Here is a 26008-nt window from a genome sequence, read left to right as displayed (position 1 = left end):
AGATGGAGGATGGGCTCCAAGTCACTCATCTGATTAAACTGGGTTGTAATTTCAGCAAAGTGTGCATATAGGAGCTTGTAATCTTATGACAAGGACCCCACGGACTATGGAAAATACATTATTGGCAACACGAGGCAAGCTGCTGCCCGGCTGGTGATCCTGTAACCCACCTGCCTCCTATTAATGCCTCCCAGGTGAAAGGGAGGTTAGAGACTGGTGGGCTGGAATGTTCAAGGGTCCACCAGAACCTTGCAAAGGTGACCATGTCCCAAGAAGCAAAAGGTCATGTCCTCTTAACCATGGCCATCGCCCCTTACACCTGTTCCCTCCATCCTCTCTCTGCTCTTACCTGTCTCTGTCCCAAGGCAGACAATTCAATTACACTACCATTCAGCATGATAATGATAACAAGTTGGAGCACAAAGAAATTAATGCAGTGCTAGTTCTTAGAGAGGTATCAGGAGAGCGAGCAGACGGACAAGAACATACCCGGCACACTCTGTTATAATGACGTGCCATGAGAGAGGCCTGAACAGAGGGTAAATGAGGACAAACTCCCTGGAAGAAGCCCAGCTGAAAAGTCACCTCCATTAGGAAGCCTGCCCTCCATCCCCAGGTGGATGTGATTGAGGACGCAACCACTGAATGCTTATTGAGTGCATTGTGTTCTGATGTAGGAGGATGCAACATGTCCTCAACATGCTTACATTCCAGTGAAAGGGGCAGATAAATGAACACCGTATTTACATATTGTAGCTGATGCAGTGATGGAAGCAATCAAGGACAAGGAGCTGGGGCTAAGAAAGGGAGACCTACTTCGGGTGGAGCGGGAAGAGAGGCCTCTCTGGGAAATGACCTCTAAGCCTCTTGGATAAGAGAGCACCAGATGAGGAAGGGTGACAGGCGGAGGGTAGGCAGTGGTCGGATTAAAGGGATGGGCCAGGCCCTGAGGTAGGCAAGACCATCGGGTATTTGAGGAACTGGTAGTTAGAGAGCTATGCAACTCTCAGGAAACCGATGCCATTTGCCTGGGTTAATGCAAAGGCTGTAAGCAGTGGAGAGAAAAGGCCAGGCTTTAAGCACCTTTCTCAGACCTGATTAACTTGTAGGTTGGGGCTGATGGAAGACAGAAAGACAGAGACACACCTGTACTCTGGCTTAGGGTATCTACAGGGACAGCAGTGCCATTTACTGAGAGGTGAAATTTTGGGAGGGAGTAACAATGAATCTGCAAGGGGAAAAAAAAAATGAGTTCCATTGGACTGTGGAAATTCCAAGATGTCTGTGCATTGCACAAATGGAGAGCCCAATTAGTTCATGGGATATTCCATTCTGGGGCGTGGAAAAAGGGGCTGAGATAGAAACATTTGGAAGTTTTCAGGATACCCATGTTATGCAAATGCCCAGGACATGATCCAAGGAGATGCCGAGTCCAAGAGGAGTCTGGGATTATGACTAAGTCCCAGGGAGATTGTGGGGAGCAACTCGGACTACACTGTTACTGGAATTAAGACTTATTCTATGCATCTGCTCTCCCACAATATGGCGCTGGGAGAGGAGGAAACAGCTTCTACACAGCTGCCTCTCACCAACTTGACAAGCTGCAGGACCTGCTCCTGATTGGAGGAGAGCAGCGTACTCGGCGTGTGGGTAGCAGAGTTGGGATTGGTGGAAGAGGACTATAAAGGAGGAGAGAGACAACATGCACCAGGAACATCTAAGGGGAACATCTGAGGGAACACCTGTGCAGCCCCCGAGAGAGCCAGCCGGTGGTGTGCCGCTCCCCTGCGGAAGTGGGGAAAGTGGCAGGGGGCCCGCCCCTCCACGGAGGTGGAGGGACGGTAGTCAACCCGGGAAGAACCAGCAGCAAACCCGGGAAGGGCCGAGCAGACGAAAGAACAGCGCAGGGTCCTGTGTCGTTCCTCCACGAAGACGGGGAGCGACAGGAGATTCACAAGCCACACAAGAGCCAAAGGAAGTACTAAGCGAGGAAAGAGAGGAACTCTAACTAGGGAGATTCAGAAAGACTTCAAGAAGTTGACGCTGAAAGAAAATAGCAATCACACCCAAAACGTATGCAATTCTAGCTTGCTGGCTAACAAGCCTACAGAAGTCAGGCTGCCATGTTCACTCGACAGATCACCAGGATTGAGTGTGTGGCACTGGCACCCTGGGCAGCTGAACTTTTCTCCCTCTCCATTCTGAGCTACCCTTCCTTACACTGGAACCAAACAGGAAGGCCACAAGAATATCTGGCCATGTAGTCACATAGCTACCCTCCCCTCCGCTGCAGGCAATGAATTACCCTCTGAGTCGAACGCTGTCCTTTGTTAACGTTTTCCATGGAGTATCCAAGACCTCTCCTTCACTAATCAAATCTTCCCCTTAGTATATGAGCATGTTGATAGCACACCCACTGGAAAACCAAGACAAATAAGTCGAAGTGAAATCCAGCTCTCTCCTCAACTAAGTTCCTATTCCTAGCCTCACCATGACGACCACCCTTGAAAGCAAATTGACATTTACTCTCTCTCTCCATCCACTTTCAGCCCACACTAGCAAAATGCCAAGAGCCATCACTTTGGTGATCCTCTCCTGGCAAAGGCCAATGATAGTCTTGCAATCTCTTAATCCAATGACATCTTGTCAGTAATGACACTGCCTCTCTAGCAGGTGGCACTGTCACCCACTCCAAGACACCTGCTCCTTCTGACTGCCTCTTCTCAGCTCCCCGTGCACCTCGATTCATTTCTGTCTTTAGCTACTAGAGTTTCCCAGGATTCTTTTCTATCTCTCTCTCTCTCTCTCTCTGCCTCTCTCTCTCACTCTCTCACTCTCTCTCTCTCTCTCTCTCCCCCTCTGGCTTCATGATCTGTCTGGGTGAGCTCATTTACTTCAACAATCACAAACACCACTCTGTCCAAGACCCAGCCTCTCACACACCCAACCGCCCAGTGAGCATCTCCACTCAAAAACAGTTCTTAACCCAGTGTGCCAAATTCAATGTCTTCTCAAACTCACCATTTCTCTCCTGAATTCCCTTTCTGCACTCACTCCACCCTAGTTGCTCAAGGTGGAAACCTGAGAGAGGTCTTCAAGGCCTCCCTTCTGCTCACTCCACATTATCACTAAGTTTGCTCAACAGCCGTGGGACCTGGTAACCCATGTCTGTCCATGAACCCTAATTCAGCCACCATGTCCCACCTAAGTCTTCTAGTTAGTCCCAATGCCCCTGCTCCAGTTCATATTCCACCCAACACTGTCATAGTAACAAAGACATGGAGTTAATCCAGAGAAGTGTCAACATACAGGTATCTTTAACCAGAGGTTGACAGAACATCTGGTTTCTTAACTCAACAGACAGTGCTGTGGATATTCCCAAAATGCATTATCCAGTCACTGCTTCCTTTTCTCAAGGTAAAGTCTCCACGGGAATCAATGCCCTCTGGGATGGAAAAATAGCTGCTGTCAGCACTGAAAATATAAACAATAGCTATACTCTGCGTCTATTGTTGCTTCTAGCACCTTCCATTCAATTCACCACTCTTAGAGGGGCAGGAGTTGTGCTGCTGCAGTGGGTTAAGCTGCTGCTTGGGACATCCACTTCCCACTATCAGGGCACTGGTTCCAGTCCCAGCAACTCCACTCCAGTCCAGCTTTTTCGCTAATGTGCTTGAGAAGCAGCAGAAGTAGCTCAGATACTTGAGTACCTGCCGCTCATGTGGGAGACCAGGATGGAGTTCCTGGCTTCTGATTTTGGCTGGCCCAACCCCAGCTGCTGCAACCATTTCGGGAGTAAACCAGCAGATAGAAGATGGCTCTTACTGTCACTCTTACTCTCTCCCTCTGTCACCATGACTTTCAAAAAAAATAATCCTTAAAAAATAATAAATTCAGCACTCTAGATTTCTGTACCTGGAGTTCACCTCCCCTGCGAGGCATAAACTTGAGATAATCATCTCCTAACTGGACTAGGTATTCTTGGAAGAACTGGAGTCAAGGAAGGGCTTCCATCATCTGTCCTTGTTGCCCAACAAAATTCACTTTTCTTCCCATTTTATCCCCATGTTACTTTTAAGGTATAGCTTTATTATTTGCATGTTTATTTATTTGGTTTTAATAGACAAAAATCATATGCGTTTGATATGATATTTTGATAGAGATCTTCATTGGGAGAACTACAAAATCAATAAATTAACATATCTATTACCTTACACACTGATCATATTTTTGTGGAGAGAACATGTAAAATTTACTGTCTTAGCAATTTTCTACTATAGGATACTTCTACATTGTTACCAACAACAGATCTCTTGAACTTATTCCTCTGAACTGAAAGTTTGCAATCATTGACCAACAAGGTATAGTATTTTCTTACAGTTTTATGGAGTCCTGGATACTCAGGTTGAGAGCAACTACACTCATGGTTCTGTTGTCTTGCTGGCATTTGCCCTGGAACACAGAGTGATGGTATGTTATGCTGCCCCAATCCCCATGTCCTCGCCTTCAGGACTGAAGGTCTTACTTTCCCAGCTGCTGCAAATGTTGAAGATGACAGCTCTTGACTGTCTCCCTCCCAGGCCTTACCCTCTACTCACCCAACACCAGGACCTCCATTCTAGCACAGACGCATCCAATGTCTGGTCCACCCAGGAGTAAAGAACCACCACACCTTCCTCCCCAACTCTGGCCACTCCGAGGGATCATTCTTCCTCCAGAATCTCCGTGGGTGGCTTGAGTCCTTTGCTGTAGCTGTTCCAACCCCCTCTCTATCCACCCTTGCTTCCTTCACTCCTTCACAAGAATGTACACTGAGAGCATAAATTTCCAATAAGCATAACTTACACAAGACTCTATCTAGTTCTGTCTCCTGAAACCAACCAGCAATAATGCACCAAGCTCAATCTATCAATGTCTGTGAGAAGAACCCAAATTTAAATGTTTTCAGACTAATAGTTAGGCTCCTACAAACATTAGTTCCTCATCTGAAATGTTAGCAATTAATCATGATCTAAAAATCAATGATCGTTTCAGGGCTTTGAGTCCAAGGAGATTTTACAAATGTTTACTGATTGATGACTTCGAATTTTCGAAAACCACTGGGGAATGAATTCAGTCTATAACTCCAGTACTTTCTAATCCAATCTTAGAAATTTAGTCCAATATTCTTTTTTTTTTTTTTTTTTACAGGCAGAGTTAGAGAGAGTGACAGAGAGAAAGGTCTTCCTTCCATTGGTTCACCCCCTAAATGGCCACCACGGCCAGCGCACTGCACTGATCTGAAGCCAGGAGCCAGGTGCTTCATCCTGGTCTCCTATGCAGGTGCAGGGCCCAAGCACTTGGGCCATCCTCCACTGCCTTCCCGAGACACAGCAGAGAGCTGGACTGGAAGAGGAGCAACCAGGACAGAACCAGCACCCCAACCAGGTCTAGAACCTGGAGTGCCTACGCCGCAGGCGGAGATTAGCCTAGTGAGCCACGACGCCAGCCCCAATACTAATTCTTGATGCTTACTCAAGACCATATAGTGGATGTGAATTTAAAAAATTATAGTTGAACCAATCTCAGGGCGCTCTCAGCCCCTTCAGAGGGCCCAGTGTGAGTGTTATTGGCTGATATCCATCCATTCACCCTAAATAACTTCATTTATTTGAGCTTTGTTCACAATGACTTCTCTCTACTTTCTGAGTCAAGGTGACTGTCAGATCCCAACTGTCCTTTTAAGTAAAAACTTAGATAAAAACAAAAAAATACATTGCAGTCTGCAGCAATTGGCTTCACCTGGCACCTAATAGCGAAGCATGCTTGCTTGCTTGCTTTCCTCTCTTTTCTTCTTTCTTTATCTCCCTTCACGCATTCATGCACTGCTATCCAGTCTTCCCTTGAATTTCTCTGGTTTGATGTCTACAAATTAGGGACTGACAATCACTCTCAGTTACCTCAACTTACTTCTGCTTTCTCATGGTGACAATTCCTTTTTTTAAAATGTTTACTTATTTTTATCTTATTTTAAAGGCAGAGAGATAGAAAAAGAGAATTTCCATCCCTAGTTTACTCCTCAAATACCCATCCCAGCCGGAGCTGGGCCAGGTGGAAGCCAGGAACCTGGAACTCAATCCAAGTCTCCCACATGGGTGGCAAAGACCCATCGCCTCTCAGGGTCTGCATCTACAGGAAGCTGGAATGGGAACCAGAGACAGGACTCAAACCTAGGCCCTTCAATATGGGATGCAGGTGTCCCAAGTGGTATCAATGCCCCTAAGGTGGCATTTTCTTTGAGGTATCACTTCTCAGGTTCAGAGAGAAACTCACTCCTTTTTGTCCTCATTTCTGTCCTTATACAATGCATTACACATTCTTCATAATCTTTTTTTTTTCCAGGGGCACTTAGCTATCTCATGTTCTTTCTCACATTCCTTGATCAAAATGATTAGAAACACCTACAGAATTGAAAGAAAGAAAAAGAAAAGAAGGAAGGATGGAAGAACAGAAGGATGGAAGGAAGGCAGGCAGGCCAAAGCAAAATACAAAGACTGAGTTTGTAAAATGTTTTAAAATGATGGATTAATTGCAAAATGTGGATACTACGACAGACAGATGTGGATTACAAAGAAGCAAGGAACCCAAAAACCGTGTATAGTAAAAACGTCTCTAAGTTTCTCCATCAACAAAATAAGCATAGTACTTCAGAGGAGTTTCCTGAAGATTTACCAAAGTCACATATGTAGAGTCACACACATTTGGGAGAGGTTCAAATGAAGAGTTTTAATTATATTTTTTTATGCTGATATCTATGAACACCATGGAAACATGAGACACTTGTCTCACTATTTCCAAATCACACATCTGGAGAAGTATTTTGTTTGTTTGTTTGTTTGTTTGTTTTAAATCCAAAGAGAATTAGAATCTGTGGGAATTGGGCTGGCGCCACGGCTCACTAGGCTAATCCTCCGCCTTGTGGCGCCGGCACACTGGGTTCTAGTCCTGGTCGGGGCGCCGGATTCTGTCCCGGTTGCCCCTCTTCCAGGCCAGCTCTCTGCTGTGGCCCGGGAGTGCGGTGGAGGATGGCCCAAGTGCTTGGGCCCTGCACCCCATGGGAGACCAGGAGAAGCACCTGGCTCCTGCCATCGGATCAGCGCAGTGCGCTGGCTGCAGCGCGCTGGCCGTGGCGGCCATTTGAGGGTGAACCAACGGCAAAGGAAGACCTTTCTCTCTGTCTCTCTCTCTCACTGTCCACTATGCCTGTCAAAAAATAAAAAAATAAATAAATAAAAATAAAAAAAAGAATCTGTGGGAATTAGGATTCTCCAAGGATGGAAGAGCTTCCCAGGGTGTCAGACCACCAGAAGAGACAAAGACTGCCATTTACTGCCACCTACTGGATGATCAGCAACTGTGCTACTCTTAAAAATACACATCAATGCAGCCTTTGAAACATTTCTTCTTTAAGACAAAAGCCATCTATCCCTAGGTTGTCACCTTTGACAAAATAAACAACATAAGCCCCACACCCCAAGGGACAGGGCCAGAAGCTGTTTTAGGAAATAAGTTAAGTCACATCCCTAAATAACTGCACCTGAAGATTGCAAAAGCAAGAATAAGTTCAGGGGCTGTTAAAAGGCCTACCACATTTGCCACTATGAAGCACTTACCATGGCTCAGTCTTCTGCAGGGTGACAGCCACGTGGTCACAGCCTGGGACGTGTCAAGAGGAGACAAATGCACTGACTTCTTGACAACCAAGAATTAGAAAAGGATATTCTATTGAGAACATCCCAGGGCAAAGTTAAAGGAAATAGCAAGCACATAAGGGCTTAAAAACAAAAAGTTGCAGGACTGGTGCTGTGGTGTTTCAGGTTAAGTCACTGCCTGTGAGGCTAGCATCCCATGTGGGCACCAGTTTTAGTCCCGGCTGCTCTAGTTTCAATCCAGTTCCCCGCTAATGCGCCTGGGAAAACAGTGGAAAATGGCCCAGGTGCTTGGGTTCCTGCACCCACATGGGAGACCCAGAGGAAGCTCCCAGATCCTAGTTTCAGCCTGGCACAGCCCAGGCACTTGTGGACATTTGGGGCAGTGAATCAGAGAATGGAAGTTCTCTCTTCTCTCTCTGTCTCTCCCTCTCTGTTTCTGTAACTCTGCTTTTCAAATAAATAAAAAATAAATCTTAAAAAAGAAGAAAGAAGAGGCTGCCTGGATTCACTCCCATTGCACTGAGAGTTTCGGGTAATTCTTCCAATGCTAAACCCCTTGGCAATGCTGTACCCTAGGAGGATGGAACCCCAGCTCTTAGTCTCCTTGATACTGCCTTGGAGAGGTAAGGGATCATGCAGGTAACGTGAGCGAAGTGGTCCCAGAAAAAATTGTGTCCCACGTGAAGGCCACACAGCCCATCTTGAAGGAAGCCATTTCTCAGGGCCAGTTTGCCCCTGCCCTGCACAACTGCCAGTTAGAGACACAGCTCCCAAGCCAGGAGAATTTGGGTCCTGACTTCGCCAGTCACTAGCAATGAAACCTTAGCTGAGTTACCTGATCTGTCTATCCCTCAGTTTAATTTTTATTTTTGCTCATGTATTTTATTAGAAAAACAGAGAGAGAGAGAAGAGAGAGAGAGAGGGAGAGAGAGAGAGAGAGAGAGAAGAGAGAGGAGAAGAGAGAGAGAGAAAGAGAGAGAGAACGCGAGCGAGCCAGAGATCTGCCATCCATTGTTTCACTCCCCAAATGTCCACAACACCTGGGGCTTGGCCTGACCAAAGTCAGGAGTCTGGAATTCCATCTGGGTCTTCGACTCAGGTGGAAGGCACCCAAGTACTTGAGACATTGCCTGCCGCCTCCCAGGGTGCTCATTAACAGGAAGCTGGGTCCAGGAGCTGAGCTAGGACTGAAATTCAGGCACTCTGATATGGGATGGGAGCACCTGGAGCAGTGCCAAACTGCTACATGAAACACCTATCCCATTCCTGTTTCCATACCTGTAAAACGGTGACATGAATAACCCTTTTGCATCCTGCTGTCATGGGGCTTAAATGAGTTACTACATGGAAAGTGCTTGAAACAACACGGGGCTGTAATTGTCCCGTAAATGATGCCAAGACAAAAAGGCAAGTCTTCTGTCAACCAATTCCCAGTATTAGAGAGGCGCAAGAAACAGAGCTTTGAGGGTCTGAAATGTTTTGAAGTCTAGTCTCTCCCAATCCCTCTGTGAGACATAAAAGAACACAGTTGCAGTCCACCTACAGTCCCAAGCACCCTCAGACAGCACATCCAGGGAGGCTGGCAGGTCTCAGATCCACTTCCCACTGTGTCACCCACTCTGGGATCCTGAGATCACAGTGACCGGGAAAACCAGGATCACAGAAGCACGCGACACAAAATCCTGAGGCAGATTACATACAACAAGTGACAGATGGCCCTCCTAACCACACGTAACAGAAGAAGGTCCGTGCAGAGATTGAAACGAAGCTGTCTTGTGCAGGGCAGCATGGGGACAAGACACCCCTCCTTGTCCCCAGGTGCTTCCAGCAAGGTCCCTGACATTGGCCACCACCTATCCTGGGGCAGGGGCGGGGGTGGGGAGGCAGGACTGATGCCCATAGAGTCTGGGAGCCAGAAGGGAGTTCATTCCCTTCATTCCATTTTCAAAGGCCAGTCCTTGCTCAGGGAGTCTATAATCCAAAGCAGCTGTTGTGATTGCCAAAAACACCAGACGGCAGTTCAGCAGACAGCACTCATGGCTGCTGGTGGAGGTGAGACATCAGACAAATAAGTGAACAAAATAAATAAATACATACATACATACATACATACATAAATATCAGTGTCAGGGAGCAACAGCCATTTCTTCGGATATGCAGCACACTAAGAAAAGCAGGTATTCTGTTTAAAAGTTTAAGGATGGATGCTCCATTCTCTTTAACACTGCCAGCCCATTGTCTCGCCTGCCATTATTTCAAGCCAGCCAGACAGCTCCATAACGAGATGCTGGTCCTTTTTTCTATTCTGCTGACAAATCTGCAGCCCATCTGCCTCCTATCAATGATGGAGCACGTGGAGATGGAGCAATGAGATATTTTTAAACGTTCTCTCCTTTAATTAATTCATTCCAAGGACTTGGCGCTGGGCATGTGGCAGGGTGAGGGGCGGGCAGAGCGAGAAGAGACCAAGCTCACAATCCTGGTAAATAAAGAGATTTGCCATCATCTGGATTCTAAAACCCTGTCTGTGAAGCCTCCTGTCTGCCCCCCACAAGCTGTTAAGGGCATGAAAGCAAAGACTGCAACCAGGGCAGTATCTGGAATTTGCTAAATTTTTTTATCAGACTACCAGGGCACATATTAAAAATGCAAACAAAACAGATATTTTATCTTGAGAGTGATGCTTCTGCCCACTGTGGCTAGAGGCTCTCAAATGATTGGTGTCTTATTATATAACAATAATTATAGGAGGCAACTGAAATGAAGGAGAGATGCAGACTATATTGAAAGGCAAGCCAGTCCATTGACGAAAAACTTCAGCATCGAAAACCATTTAGTTTGCCTCTGGAAGGGGGAAAACCAGACATTGGGAATTTTGTGACACAGCCATGGAGGAGAGTGGAGAGAGAAGAATCTTCCTTGAAGGCAACCTGTGTTGAGCCTGAAACGGTGACAAAGCTTTGCAATTCAGGAACTGTAGGATTTATGGCACACTGACCTAGAAATCTCAGCCCCGGCCCTTAAATATTGCATGTTTTTGCAGCCGAAGCATCCTCCCCTAAGCACTTTTCCTTGTCTGATCCACCTCTTAATGCCGAAGGCCAAACAGAAAACATTTAATTGATGGTGTTGCATAAAGAGGGAAAGCATGTGGCCTTGGGGACTGATGAACAAACCCGTCTCTTGGATTTTAATAACCTGGCATTCCTACTTCACAAGTTTCATTTGGATTAAATATTATTTCTTGAAAATCAAGCTTTCAATTACTCACAAGAGGCTGTCTTAGTAAACATGAAATGGTTTCCTCATAGCCCAGCTAATGTCAATTTTACCCAAGGAAGTTGATTTCTATGTTCTCAAAAATGAGAAAATGAAGAACGCAACGCGCAGCAAAGCCCGAGGAGGCATGTGACGTGCAAACCCCTCTAGACGCCCCAACTTCAATCCTTCCCCTCACCTCTCAGTAAGTCTGCCACTGAGCTCTTCCTCTAGCTGATCTCAACTTCACTCCCCAGGGGGGCAGGGAGAAGGCAATGGCTATGCTTGGCCTTTGTCTGCTAAAACTAATAAATTCAGGGGGTCTCCCTTGCCAGGGCTTTTCTGCTGTCAGCACTTTTCTGTTTGCCTTGCTCACTGCGTACAACTGAAACCCAAGCCCTCCTGACTGGCTTTCGCCCTGACCCCCTGGCTCCTGGGAGTGGATGGGAAGACAGATTGCCTTGGGTCTGCGGCATATGTGATGATCCAGCCGCCACCTACCCCCAAGAGCGTATTTCTAAACTGGCTGTCTCTTCAGCTCCAGTCAATAATGGACGCTAGCCTGCCTGCCACCAACTACTTATAATCTCTTTCCAATTTGGGTCAGGGACCTAAAAGCCATCTCTGTAATTCTAGCCATGACAGGGGACTCAGAGGAAAAGAATGCTCAACTATCAAATTAGAGTTAGCTTTGCAGGAGAATCACTCCCAGGGCTGGGAACTACCAAAGAATCCACTGTTGATTTTTATAGAAACAGGATGCTAATAACCCTGGTTTCAAATAATCAGAAAACTTATAAAAAACCAAGACCTTGGACAGATACACTCTACAAAGCCAAAGACCAAGCACATTAAAAAGTGCATAAAAAGGATATCCCCAAAGGAACTTGCAGAGTATGGACGCGAAAGGTTCAAGGTTCCTGCCAGCCATGCCCAGTGCGTATGTTGATACCTGAATTGTCTAGATGACGATCCCGAAACTCTGCCGTGTCCTGTCACCTTCCTGGAAAGATGACATTATATTCTATACAATTTTATCCTTAACGTCTGTTTTCCTGGGACCACTTACTTCACACATTTATCAGAAGAATTCAATAGGATGCGAATAAGCTTTGAAAGTAGGGTGTTAAATAAATATAACATGTCACTATTGCTTCTAATAATTCCTCAAACCAACATATGTTGACAATAACTATGTCACCAAATAAGTGATCACTTTACCACATGATCTTATTCTCCAAACATTCTGGATTCAACAGAATTGAAGTGAAAGTGCAAAACCTTAAAGCATGTCATTATATTGTTTTTGTTTCCTACTCAGCTCTGTATGTTTCTAGGAAACAGTTTCAACATTGTTAGAGAGCTACAAAAGGAGATCAACTTGAGGATTCTTAGTGACAAGGTGCATCAGTCCCAGATACCAGAAGGGGAAACAGAATATCTCATCAACAACTTACTAATAAGTTACACTGGAGCCAGTCTTCTAAAAACCAGCTCCCAGATTGCGTCCCCCACCCTCGCCCCTGCCCTCAGCCACCAGAGCATCTAGCATGAGAATTCTATCTAACAAGTACTCAGTAAATGGTCTCTGAGCAAAAGATGAAAGAGAAGAAGAGAGGACGGAGAAGACCAGGCCTTCCAAAAACGTCACCTGCGTATCAGTTAGTACCCCTAACTCATAATGGATGACAGATCACTTTTTGCTGTTGTGTCCCAGCTTTCCAAATGTCTTCCATCCTTTCATCTCTCAAATACAAGTTTTTTCTGGCCAATCTTAACCCAGTGCACAAAGATGGCGTTAGCTGCATGTGTCTTTAGAAAACACCCAAAATCATGTTTGCTCTATGTTTAGTGTCAAGGGATCCGGCAGCTCTCACTGAAGACAAGAGGGAGAAAAACACACTCAGAGTAAGGGAGCTGCTGTTGTCCTCACCTCTCCTTTCCCTCTCTGGCCATCAAAATCATGAGGAGGTTGGATGGGGTGCATAAAAGATGGTCATCACCCATGTTTCCAAGCCAGCCTTTGAAGAGCAGGGCTCTGGCATTTCTAATAGGAAACCCTTTCAAATTAAACAGAGAGACGCTGGTGTTGAACCATCTGGGCTCTTAACGTTAAGTTCTAGAAATCTGGTTCAGCACCCGTCCTTGAACACCAGTGTCTCTCTGGAGCATCCTTTTGGAGAAATAATAATGAAAGCCGTCCACAGTGCTAAAGCGTTAGGGCAAGAAGCAGAAGTTGCATGCTATGACAAGATGCCAGGCCGCTCTGGCAGGAGTCTAAGGGACAGAAAAAAGGATGAGTTCCTTCTCCTGGACAGAGACAGACAGTTTCAGAAATATGTCCCTTTGTTGGATGTTGGTGTGCAGGTTTCTGACACTAGTTCTTCCCTCCTGCTTGAGAGAGACGCACTGCACCCGAACAAGTCGGTGGAATTTATAAGAAGAAACTGCAGAAGTGCCAGCAGCCACCTATGCCCAAGGCAGCCCCTGACGCTCGCTTTCCACAGAACATGCGACTGCAAGAGGCTAATACAATTTTGTAAATACACGAAAGGACAGGGTTTATCAATTCGTCATGATTCTCTAGGACGCTGGAAAAGTTTCTTGGGAGATACTGTTCCAAGAAACTGTTCCTGGCCCCTTCCTTTGAGGAGGGAGTTTTTTGTTTTGTGTTTTTGTTTGTTTCTGTTTTTGTTTATTGGCCTCCCTTTGCCTCCTGCAGCCCCTTCTGCCCCTTGCTAAAGAGAGCGGTCCTTCTTTCTCTCTCGACGGGGCTTTCTCTTATGCCAACCCAAGAAACAGGAGGCGACTCCAGGGCCCCAGGCAACACCGGGAAGCCCGCGCTGCGCCCGCGCGTCGGGGTCCGGGGACTCCAGCTCCTGGCCCAAACCACGTTTTCCCGCCTCCTCCCGGGAAGCACCCAAATCTCTTCCACCCGTCCTTAGAGCTGGCCAGGGAGATTCCGCCTTGCAGGGCCCAGGAGCTATCCGAGGGGGCCCGCTGCTGCGACCCCGGAGGCCGCGCGCGCCTCCTCGCCCCGCCCCGCGCCGGCTCTGGCTCCAGCCCCAGCTCATTCATTCGGGCCGCTCCACACCTTGCAGCCCGCGGAGCACGGCTTCCCGAGGCTCGGTCTGCTCACACCGGGCGCACTCCCTGGTTGCTTCTGAACCTCGAAAGTCACCTCCAGAGGATTTTTCCTGCACACTTTTTCACATCTCCATCGTAACCTTATCCCCCTTTCATTGCAACAAAACGACCCTCGCTCTCTCCTCTCCTCGAAGGGTTAAGCGGCCAGTTCCCCCAAAGAAAACAGGTCCCCTCGCCACCCTCCCACCCGCAGCCAAGCGTCGCTCCGTCACCACCTCTGAGGCTCCGGGCCGAGCGTCTCGGTATCCATCCCGCGCGCGGCCCCTGCGTCCCACGGGTCCCGAGAGAGCCCCCTCACCCTTCGGAAGCCGCCATGGTCTGGGGAACGCCCCCTCCTCTTCAGCGCGGTCCGGCCGCGGCGGGCGAGGGAGCGAGCGCGCGCCGGGGTGAGCGCGGGAGTGTGGCCCGGAGCGGTATTTAACGGGGAGCCTCTCCCCGCCCTTCCACCCGCCTCCCGGGTAAGCCCTTTAGCGCCTCGACGCGCGCCGGAGGCTCCTGCAGGTGCTAATCCGCGTCTCAGCTCCCCGCGCCGGGCGCCCCGCGCTCCCCTCGACCGCTGACGGTGGCGCCTGGCCCGGCGCGCCGTGGGGATCGGAGAGTGGCTGTCCCCGAGGACGCACTGTGCCCCGCGCTGCAGGAGGGCGCACTCCGACGCTGCGCCCCCTCCGCCGCCGCTGCCACCTGTGATTCGCTGCGGGGCAGGCGGGCGCCGTGAGCGGCGGGCACGGAGAGGGCTGGCAGGCGGAAGACCGCGCGCGTGTGTGCGGGCAGTGTGTGCGTGCGTGCGCGTGTGTGCGGGTGTGTGCGCGCCGGGGGAGGCGGCGGAGGCCGCTGCGCCCTGGCTCGGCGCCGGCCGGGGAGGGATTGCGAGGTTTAGCTCCGCTGGAGCTGGGGATTTGCAGGCGATCTCCCTCTATTTTCGTCGAGAGCTGACATCACCCGCGCCGCAGCCTCCGGCGACTCCTTTAACCGCCGCCCCCCGCCCCCCATCTCCAGACGCGGTCCCTCCTCTGCCATCCCTCCCCCCCAGCCCCTCGCCATAAATTACCCAAATAAGAAAAGAGGCCCCGCCGGTCATCCGGGAGGGCCTGGGCAGCCTTTGGCAGGAGCCCAGGATCTAAGGAGTCGCTATTGTTTCCCCCTGAAGCCCGCCTGGCCCCGGGGTCACCCTGCGCGGAGCGAAGCGCAAGAGACAGCGCGGAGACCCGGGATGCCCCGCAGTCTCGGGCACACCTGTTCCGACTCACACTCACCCCCAAGCTCACCCTCACAGGCAGGCACACCCACCCCATCCTCCCACGTCCGCGGTTTCCAGCCCCCTGGAAGCCAGAGGCTGAACCGGACCGGTGGCGCGGTCGAGATGCGGCCCAGCTGCGCGCCCTCCCCCACCGCGGCCCGCATAAAGCTCGGGCCTTCAATTATTAATGGAGATTAATACTGATGCTGCTCTCAGGGGACAGCGGGCGGGGTGCACGGGAGGCTGTAGGTGTTTGTGTTTTTGTTTTAGCGGGGAGAGGTTGGCCTCAGGGGTGCGGCCAGGAGGGCACCGAGCAGTGGCCCAGACTTAGCGGCGGGGGCGCGTCTCCACCCTCCCCACTCCGCAGGCTTCGGAGTCCCGGGGGCGGTGCGCGGAGACAGATGGGCCGGTGCAAGGGAGGGTCCAAGCCTCCTGGCCGGCTTTGCATAATAATGACGAGACCCGTACAGCTTTTATTATCTGTGCTCCCGGGACTAGGCAGACGCACGCGGCTCTACCACCTGCCGACCCTCTGGCCGCGGTGAAGGCAAAGCCTCACTTTCCTGACCTAGACAATGGGACTCCAAATAGCCCCCTTTGCGGGGCCTCAGAGAGAACTACACAGCCTCTCGAGAGAGACTTGCAAAGTGTAAACGCGCCTGGCAGATGTGAGCGGTGCGGTGCGCGCCTGTCTCCTGGCACCTGCCAGGCTCCTCCGGGCGAAGTCGCAGGGCCCCCTGCGCTCTGCAAGTGTCCTGGCTGCCTGCTCCTCCAGTCAGTCTTCTTCCCTGGAGGAGGCGCTCTTGGGCCCTGCACTGAGCTGAATCTTGTCGGAAGCTGGGATGCAGAGAGCCACGTGATTACCGGAGGAGCAGTCCCGGGCACGGTGCCAGGGATGCCGGGGTCCCAGGACGCCCGGTTGGTGGTCAAACGCCTGGCGCTGGACTGCAGTCTTTCACCACCTTCCAGAGGAGTCATCCTGGCCAAATTCCTCACCCTCTCTTCTTTCCATCTGCGGAATGGGAATATTATCTCCAATCTCTCGGTGCGAAAGGAATTGAATGAAATACATTTAAAAAAATATCTGCAAAGTTCTTAAGCTAGAGTCTGGCACCCAGTAACCTTAGAAGAAATGTTCAGTTGGTTTTAAGGGGCCGTGAAGGATAGCTTTTGGGCAAAACATGCAAGGATGACTAGACAGATGAGAGAAAGAACAAGAAAGAGACCTACTAGACGTTAGCAATGAATCAACACACCCTCTTCCAGCTCCCTGCTTCACCGGCTTCCCACAAGCTAGATGCAAATATCATCCTGCATCCATTTCATCTCCCAGATCTGCATCCTATTCCTCTTGGCACCCTTTAGAGTCCTTATAACTTTGCATTTTCTTTTTTTATAAGTAATGCCTTATTTTTTTCAAAGATTATTTATTCATTTATTTATTTGAGAAGTAGAGTTACAGATGGTGAGAGGGAGAGACAGAGGGAAAGGTCTTCGGTCTGCTGGTTCACTCTCCAAATGGCCGTAACAGCTGGAGCTGCACCGATCCGAAGCCAGGAACCAGGAGCCTCTTCCAGGTCTCCCACATGGGTGCAGAGGCCCAAGGACCTGGGCCATCTTCTACTGCTTTCCCAGGCCATAGCAGGGAGCTGGATGGAAACAGGAGCAGCCAGGACTAGAACCGGCACCCATATGGGATGCCGGCGTCGCAGGCAGAGGATTAACCAACTATGCCACAGCGCCAGCCCCTGCATTTTCTTAAGAAATAAAAGCTGTAACCATCTCATTTGACTTTGGGTCCTTTCCTCTTCCAAAGAAAACACTATTACTTCATCTGATAAAGGTGTTTTTAGAAATTATTGCGTACCTGCAGCAGGCGCTTCTCCTGCCTTGACTTCTGTCAAGCCATCGTCTCTCATTCTCTCTTCACAATACAAGGACTTCCCTTTCCTGTCTGCTAAGGAGGCAGCCTGTGAACAACACCACAGAACACTCTCCCAGGCCTGCCTATGAGGATCCCAGCAGCACCCCCTGGTTGTTATCATCGCCTTGCAAATGAGCAGGAATGAACTACTCCCTGATAGCTCCTCAGCATAGCACTTAGGCGTGGAGCACTGAGCTGCTCAATTCCTTAGGGCTTACTGCCCAGAGCAGGGCACCCGGTACAGAAAGAGGCTGGGTTAAAGGAAGAGGAGGGAATTGTTGGCAGTTTGTAAAATGTCCTGTTAAAAATAAAACACTCCTAATTATGTTTCCGGTGTTCAGAACCCGAGAGAATTCAGGTGCCGTCCAGCTTGATCTGATAAGGGAGGAGTCCTTCTGGTTGGCCACCCTCTCTGTAAGTGGCTCTGTCTGAGAACCCTGATGTCACATCCTACACTGGAGGGACACTGGCATTTAGAGACCAAGTCTATTAAATCATGGAGACTAAGCCACAGATGATTCTAAGAAACCATGCTCTGTTTCATGTTAGAAGCTCCTTGCCATCCTCTGCACCAGTTCATTTTTAAGCAAGCTGGCACAGTGACCTTCCACACTGGCTGCCCTTTAAAATATCCTGAGAGCTTCTTAGAAAATAACAATCAATACCCAAGCCACTTTCTAGAGGTTTCTGTTTCATCAGCCTGAGCGCTCAGACTTGGATGTTTTTTAGACTTCCTCAGGTGATTAATGCCACTGTGCAAACATGGGGACCACTGTTTCAATAAGATGGAGAAGGGTTCAGACACAGGGCTCCAGGAGGAAGCTGGAGCAAATTGACATATTTAGCCTTTGGAAAGTGATAGACAAGGCTGTCTTCAAATACAGGGAATTAAAATCTTTCCAGGAAAACACTTGTGTGTTAGTCTAGGCAACCAATGTGAGAAGCTATAAAAACCTAGAGCTCTGTTTATATTGTGCACATAGCATATGGAGGGTAAGCCACCACCCTGCCCTACCGCTGTGCTGGGTAAGAACTCAGCTCTGGATCCAACAGCTGTGCATTCAATGCTACCCCTGCTGTGGGTTAAACTCGGTGTTACCATACTCTGTGCTACCATGTTCTGTGCATGTTAGGATCTTAGCTTGCTAATCTCAAAACCAGAGACGATAATAATGGGCCCTTCAGTTGCCGTGGGGATTGAGTAATGTGTGGGAAAACGCTTAACTCTCAGCCTGGCACTTCGCGAATGCCGTCCAAGACTTGGGGGCACAGCAGCATGTCCCCGATGTAATTTACCACGGATACCACTTGAGAACTCAGCATCCCCACCCCAAACCACAGCACAGAGCCAGCAATAAGAAAACGGAGCCCTGGTGTGAGAGCAGAGCAAAGCTGACCCTCCAGGCTGCCAGGCACACTTTAGAATTTTCTAGAGTCTCTTGTTCTCCTCGAGGGAGACTCTCCTTAGTTATGGCACAAGGAGCAATGGGGTACTGTGACGTTTGCACATAGATCTGCCCTTCTCGGCTCTAGCCCATGGAATGCCAAACTTCCACATGAATAAGAACCCTTCCACTGGACCAAATACTAGAAAGGCAACTGTGCTGTACTCTGAGAGACAACTTGAGTGATCTTTAAAATGCATCTTGACTATACTGAGTTTTTTTCTCTTTGCCTGGTTGGTGGTTGACTTAAAACCTAATGCCATCTACAGAAAGCGACTTCTGAGAGTTGAATAAAGGTAGTGTTGAAATTGCAACTTCCCCATAGCTGTAGCATTCCTTTAACATTTGCTGAATGCCTACTCGAGTTTAAATATGACCTTTTGCAGAAGATAGAATTATTATCCCCATTTAACGGGGGACAAAACTGAGGCCAGTCATGATTAAGGACTCTGCCCAAGTTGACAGAGATAGTGATTGTATTAGTCAGAGTCCCAGCTAGCAAAAGATGGTATAGTCAAATGGAGTAAAATGTGGAAAGTTTAATAGACCATGTAGAAAGACATGAGAGGCTGTTGGCTAACATCCAGGGATAGTGCAGACTCTTTGGGCTGGAATCAGGGCATCATAGTGACTCACTCTGAGACTGAAGGGAGCTTTCTGAGACCCAGAGAGGAGCACTGTGTGAAGAAAGCCGCCTGACAGCAACCGAGACCTTTGTGGCCATAGCAACCCAGTGGAAGGGACCAGGGAATAAGCATCTCCACCTCTGCTTCCCTCCAGGCCTTCGTTCCCCTCCAGGGCTCCCTAGGGGCCAAGGCCCACTGGCACGTGGAGGGCAGGAGAATCCACTGAAGCAAGTCACAGACAACCTGGGCAGCTCACTCTCCCCAGGGGAACAGCTCAGGAAGGGGAGAGAGTGGAGAAACTAGCCTCCAGAGCCCATGGACGAAGCTGGGATTTGAGCACAGCCAGTCTCCCCGCAGAAATGTGCCTTGGACCTCTCTGCTCTGCAACCTATACAGATAATCCTGACATCAGTATTAGAGCCGGTTGTCCTGCAGCATCTAGAAACCTCTCCATCATGGAGGCTTGCAGCAGAGACTTGGTCAGACCACTCAGTCGAGGTCAGAAAATACGTCTGTTCTATGAGACAGGTCACCAGGTGGCCTCAAAGGTCTCAGTCCTAAATTCTAGAATATTCTCAATGTGTTCCTATTATTGCAGGAGCTCAGGACTGAAGGAGGGACAAAGACTCCCTCCTATTGTGCTCTTCTAAGGAATGTCTTCCTTCTCTTGGTTTTCCTTTAAGATTGCTTGAGATTGGCTACTGCAGCCCCACATAGGAAAGGGAATGGGAGACTCCTAATATAGAAGAGGAAAACCGTCACTCAGTGCTTTCCCATAAAAGGCTGCTGAGTAGGCTATTCCCCTCAGGATGACAACAGAGGACAAATGTTTCGATGTTCAAAGTTTATCAGACAAAAGTGACCTAGACAGAGGGATGACATCTAAGTGACCCAAAGGTTACCCTCTAGAAAGGGACTGTCACTCAGTAACATCTGAGGGATATGAATTTGACTTTTCCTACCAAATGCAATCACTGTTTCATTGGCATTGATCTTCAAGATCGCTGACCTTTGGGGCTGGCATTGTGGCACAGCAGGTTCACCCACCTCTTGTGACACTGACATTCCATATGAGCACCAATTCCAGTCCTAGCTGCTCCACTTCTGATCCAGCTACCTGTTAATGCTCCATGGAAAGCAGCAGAGGAAGTCCAAGTACTTGGGCCCCTGTCACCCATATGGGAGACTCAGATGGAGCTCTAGGGCTCCTGCCTTCCACCTGGCCCAGCCACAGCCACTGCGGCCATTTGGGGAGTGAACCAGCAGATGGAAACGCTCTCTCTCCTCTCTCTCTCTCTCTCTGCAACTCTGCCTTTCAAATAAATAAAATGAATCTTAAAAATTAAAAAAAGGTAATTTTGGAGAAAAAGGTTGTTGATGCTCCCCAGAACGGAGTAATGAGATCATCTCCCAGCCTCAGCTCCTGGGGAAGGACATTCAGGGAACAAATGAGTGTTCTCAGAGTTCCCAGGTGGCTGCTTTCTGGGAAAGCAAAGTCTGGACTCAGGAACCAAGGGGCTGTGTTTGAACCCCAGATCCGTGACACTTGACGTTGAGTGAAATCATTCAGTGCTTTTGAACCTTAACTCTCTCATCCATAAAATGTAGGCACTCTATGTAGCTGCAAAAATTATATATGTAGAACAGTTATCATAGGACTTGGCACACTGTGTGAACACACTACATGCCTGTTGTACGCATTCCTAACAACCAAGGAATTACAAGCGATGTGTCTGCGTCTGTCTTCAAAACTGACTCAATCACTGAAACTGAGACTACACACATTAAGTCTTTGAAAATGCAAAAAATATAAGGGACTTCAGAGGACCTCTCATAAGACGATTGATAGGAGTATGCCAATTTTTTAATGGGAACTATTTTTAAGAACAATGAAACACACATTTTTTAAAGATTTACTTATTTATTTGAAAGGCAGAGTTAGACAGTGAAAGGGAGAGATAGAGAAAGAAAGAGATCTTCCATCCACTGGTTCATTCTCCAAATGGCCACAATGGTCAGGGCTGGGCCAGGTCAAAGCCAGGTGCCTCCTGTAGGAGTTGCAGGAGCCATGCGCTGTGGCCACCTTCTGCTTCTTTCCCAGGTGCATTAGCAGGGAGATGGATTGGAAGTGCAGCAGCTGGGACCCCCACGGGTGCTCATATAGGATGCCAGCATCACAGGCAGCAGCTTAAACTGTTGCACTATGATGCCAGCCCATGAAAACTATTAGATAGTGTTCCTGTGTTAGGGGAGAGATACTAAACTATTCGCTGACACCACTGGCTCTGAAACCATCAGCATGCAAGAGAGAAGCTATAGAAGCCCACAACCACATCGAAAATAAGAACATTTGAGAAAGAGAAGGGCGTTCAGAGCAGTAACTGGCAGGGGAATTTTCATGGTGGCAGCACCAGATCATTGCAGCAAGAATGCCAAGGTGGGCACCGAAGTTATAATGCGGACTTCAGAATTAGACCAACCTGAGAAGCATCTTTCTCGATCAGATTTGGAGCTTCTACTTCAAATGACCTTGAGTTTGTCTCAGCTCTCTGGGCACCAATGGGTATGGTCAGGACCCTGTATGTGGGGTGATGTCACATAAATCACTTAGCACAGGCCCTGGCACACTGTGGCAAGCTATTGTCTTTATTAGGTCAGCTTTCTGCCTGCCACTGCTCTCATAACTCAAAAGGGCAGTGCTAACACCTTGGACCCAACAGCACAGTACAGCTACAGATGAGCCAGCCTGTGGCCTGGCTTGTCTGGTTGTGGTCACTGAATAAAGGGAACCATCCAACTTGCAGAGGATGGAGCCGCCAGGAGTCGTAAGGCACAAGCTGAGTTCATTCACTCTTTTCTTGTTAACACTCATTAGCAAAAGACAAGTGAGAGTTCTATTTTTACCTCACTCACCAAGCTGATGAGAAAAGAGATGTTACTTCATAGAAATCTTAATTCAGACTGAGAACTTGGTCTAAATATAATCCATTCTTCAGGCAGAAAGCATCTCATTAAATAGAGAACTCTGAAAAGGTTGAAATGCCAGGTAGTTATACTTATTGCATGATAAATTCTACCAGAAGGAGTGCAGATTCACTCCATCTACTTAGCGTAGGTGAAAGAGGAAAGGAGACAATGGGAAAAGATGAATGGGGAGCTCTCGGCGCTGTCTATCATTCCCCACATCAGCATTTCTAGGACGAAATGACTTGAGGCTGAATGTCAAGGTTAGAACACATTCTTTATGCCCACCATAAAAATCATAACATTTTGAATTAGAGCGACTGTCTCTTTTTTTAGTAGCTTGATCCTGTATAGCGTGGAAATACTCTCTGAGAATGATTGCTGCTATTTTAATTTCTACCCCAGGTTTCTTGTAATCCTGGCAAAGACGGCCAGTTAGGCATCCATATTCTCAATTCCTTTATTCCTCTGGGACATTACAATATTCAGTTGTGATATCCTCATCGTGAACAGAAAGAGAGAAAGGAAATTTTTGCTCTTCAGGGGGATTTCTTTGCTTGGTGCTACCTTACTGTGGTTAACCGCTAAGCAATTTGGATCAAGGACTGAATCAAGGACACAGGCCAGGCTCTGGTGACCTCAGAAAACCCAAGGATAGACCCTTGTTCTGCTCTCTCTATTCAGTTCTTTAAACAATTACTGGGTAATTTCTAAGAGAATCAGTGTGTCAAACACCAAAGGTATTTTTTATAAAGTTATTCTCTTTAATAAGAGAGAGACATCAACTATGCAATTTAATTCTGAATTTAGATTATCCACTCAGATTTGTTTTTAAATCCAAGACTGAAGAACTAAATTATGTCTTTGCATAAGCACAGTAAATTGAAAGGTTGCCCAGTTCACCTTGCGATTTTGTTTATTAGCACCTACATCTTGGGTATTTCTGTTGCTGTTGTTGTTTTGCAACACTTTGTTTTTCTTCCCATTGACAATAAAACAACTTTTCCTGAATTGAGAATTAAGGATCAATAGGGTTCTTTTTTTCTCTTTTGCATGGAATTATCTTTTCTTAAAAACCACAAGTTCAGAAATATGACAGTTGTTTTCCTTCCTCCAAGAATTCAATCTTGACTCTCGTTTTCACCTGCAGAAGCAATGCCCTAACTTTACCTACATTTTCTTTGTCAACAAAGCTCTCCATGGAACCCAGTCTGAGCGTCTGGATGAACACGCAGTGAATTGGAATACAAACGTGAAGTGAGCCCTAAAAGACTGAGCCATTGAGAGGTCTTCTTAAAATGCTGGGCCTCAACAGCACATCCGGGCAGAGCCCTGCCAGCCCAAGCAAGTCCTACTGCCAAGAAAAGCAAAGACAGGCCCCAAATTGCTCCCAAATCACTCCAAAATGTTCTCATCTTTCCAATGGCCCTGAAAAGATAAACTTCCCCCAGCCCTAGGGACCCCCAGTATTTCACTCCACATTTTCACAGGATATGAACAAAGGAGAAAAAAATCAAGCAGCACCAAAGATATGTCTCAATTCCTTGCATCTTGCATGTCTTTCAGTTTTCTTCTTCTTACTCATCTGGCCCTAAGATGAAGAATGGCATTAAGAAGTGGTTGTGTCAGTGCAATGAGATTCAGGTCCAGGTTAGGACAAGAGAGAAACCCAGTGTTAGAGCCCCGATCTGCACTGCAGTTGATTTCGTGATCACCACACCAATAATTCCCAGTGCACAGTGAGGAATTCAGAGGGTTTGATACACACCGTGCACAGCATGGTCCTGCACGTGCCTTCCCATCTCGTGCTCCCAGGTTCCAAAGTGGCCCTGCATCAAGAGACATCATCTCCAGACTCACACCCCACGCTCTTCTCATCACACTCTCCCCTGATACAACTCCAGCCTGTTTTGTCAGCATTTGCTGTTCCCAATACTGGGCATAAAGCAAGCGCTCAATAAACTTGTGTTGATGAATGAATGAAAGACATGCGAGCCGGCGCCATGGCTCACTAGGCTAATCCTCCGCCTTGTGGCGCCGGCACACCGGGTTCTAGTCCCGGTCGGGGCGCCGGATTCTGTCCCGGTTGTCCTTCTTCCAGGTCAGCTCTCTGCTGTGGCCAGGGAGTGCAGTGGAGGATGGCCCAAGTCCTTGGGCCCTGCACCCCATGGGAGACCAGGAGAAGTACCTGGCTCCTGCCATCATATCAGCGCGGTGCGCCGGCCGCAGCGCACTGGCTGGGGCAGCCATTGGAGGGTGAACCAACGGCAAAGGAAGACCTTTCTCTCTGTCTCTCTCTCACTATCCACTCTGCCTGTCAAAAAATAAAAATAAAAAAAAGACGTGGAAAATCAATTAAATCACAAGTTTAAATTCAAGATTGAAGATGTTTTATTGGCTAATAGTCTGACGTAGGAGGTGAATATGGACAGCCTATTACCTTTTTGAGCAAGTGATGAATTTGGCACCATAAAAATTCTTAAGTTCAGAATAAGTGTGAATAGTTTCGATGCCTGGCTCCAGCTCCTGACTCCAAGTACCTACTGGTACAGACCCTGGGAGATGATAATAATGTTTGAAGTGGTTGGGTTTCTAACACTGACATGGGAGACCTGGATTGGTTTCTCAGCTGCTGTCTTTTGACCATTGTAGGTACTTAGGTAGTGAACTAGGAGATAGGGTGCATCTCTCTCACTCTCTCTTCCTCTCAAATGAATATATATATATATATAATACATAAAATAACTGTATCCTTGTACTTCATCTCAGACATTTGTCCAGATCATTACCACATACACAACAATATCTTACCCTTCTTGGTTCTTCTAACTCTTGGATTTCATTTATTTCTACCCATACTTTCTTGTTGTGGACCCCACTTTTCCACCTCTTTGGACCTCAGCAGCATTCTAAAATTCCTGTCCTCTCCACACTCTGCATAGTGCTTCTCCTGTCTGGTTTCTCAGCCTCCCGGTCCTGAAGAACCACCACCCACCACCATCACCACAGCAGCCAACACCCGAGACAGGGCTGCGGGCTAGACATTGTTCACACTGGGGAGATTTCAAGGAAATGGGGCTATGTTCTGGGCTGGATGCCGTGGAGAAGTGGGAGTAGTTGTGAAATTGGCATCGTAATAAACCCCATCTAGAAGGAAACAAGAGAAGATCAGGACTACTGCTGTCATTGGGAGGGAAGCAAGAGTCACTCATATTAACTAGGAGAGAGGGATGTTAAATATTTGCATGGTTTGCAGGGTTACCTCAGTTTTCTCTGATATTAGAAAAGATATGCAGCCATGTTGTTTCCATCTTTTTAAAATGTTTATTCTGATTTCTTTGAAAAGCAGAGCGTGTGTGTGTGTGTGTGTGTGTGTGTGTGAAGAGAGGTGGAGAGAGAGAGGGAGAGAGAGAGAGAGAGAGAGAGAATGAATATGAATCTTCTTTTTTTTTTTTTATTTTTGACAGGCAGAGTGGACAGTGAGAGAGAGAGACAGAGAGAGAAAGGTCTTCCTTTGCCGTTGGTTCACCCTCCAATGGCCGCCGCTGCAGCCGGCGCACCGCGCTGATCCGATGGCAAGAGCCAGGAGCCAGGTGCTTTTCCTGGTCTCCCATGGGGTGCAGGGCCCAAGCACCTGGGCCATCCTCCACTGCACTCCCTGGCCATAGCAGAGAGCTGGCCTGGAAGAGGGGCAACCGGGACAGAATCCGGCGCCC

At 48.1% G+C, this 26008-nt stretch overlaps 1 protein-coding gene across 2 annotated transcripts in view; it reads right to left on the bottom strand.

Moving 5' to 3' along the window:
- Positions 1-15041, bottom strand: part of SLC1A2 (solute carrier family 1 member 2) — a 160340-nt gene extending 145299 nt beyond the window's left edge. The window contains exon 1 of one of the 2 annotated variants that reach the window (XM_008269754.4): positions 14395-15041. In XM_008269754.4, coding sequence (XP_008267976.1) covers positions 14395-14411 — 17 coding nt within the window. In that variant the 5' untranslated portion in view covers positions 14412-15041. Of the gene's footprint in view, positions 1-14311; positions 14332-14394 lie in introns of those variants that run through there. The other variant, XM_051825964.2, reaches the window with a different exon arrangement.
- Positions 15042-26008: the final 10967 nt, after the last annotated feature.

The sequence above is a fragment of the Oryctolagus cuniculus genome, chromosome 1 (assembly GCF_964237555.1).
Source record: "Oryctolagus cuniculus chromosome 1, mOryCun1.1, whole genome shotgun sequence".
Lineage (NCBI taxonomy): Eukaryota > Metazoa > Chordata > Mammalia > Lagomorpha > Leporidae > Oryctolagus > Oryctolagus cuniculus.
This window is presented reverse-complemented; position numbering and strand designations above follow the sequence as displayed.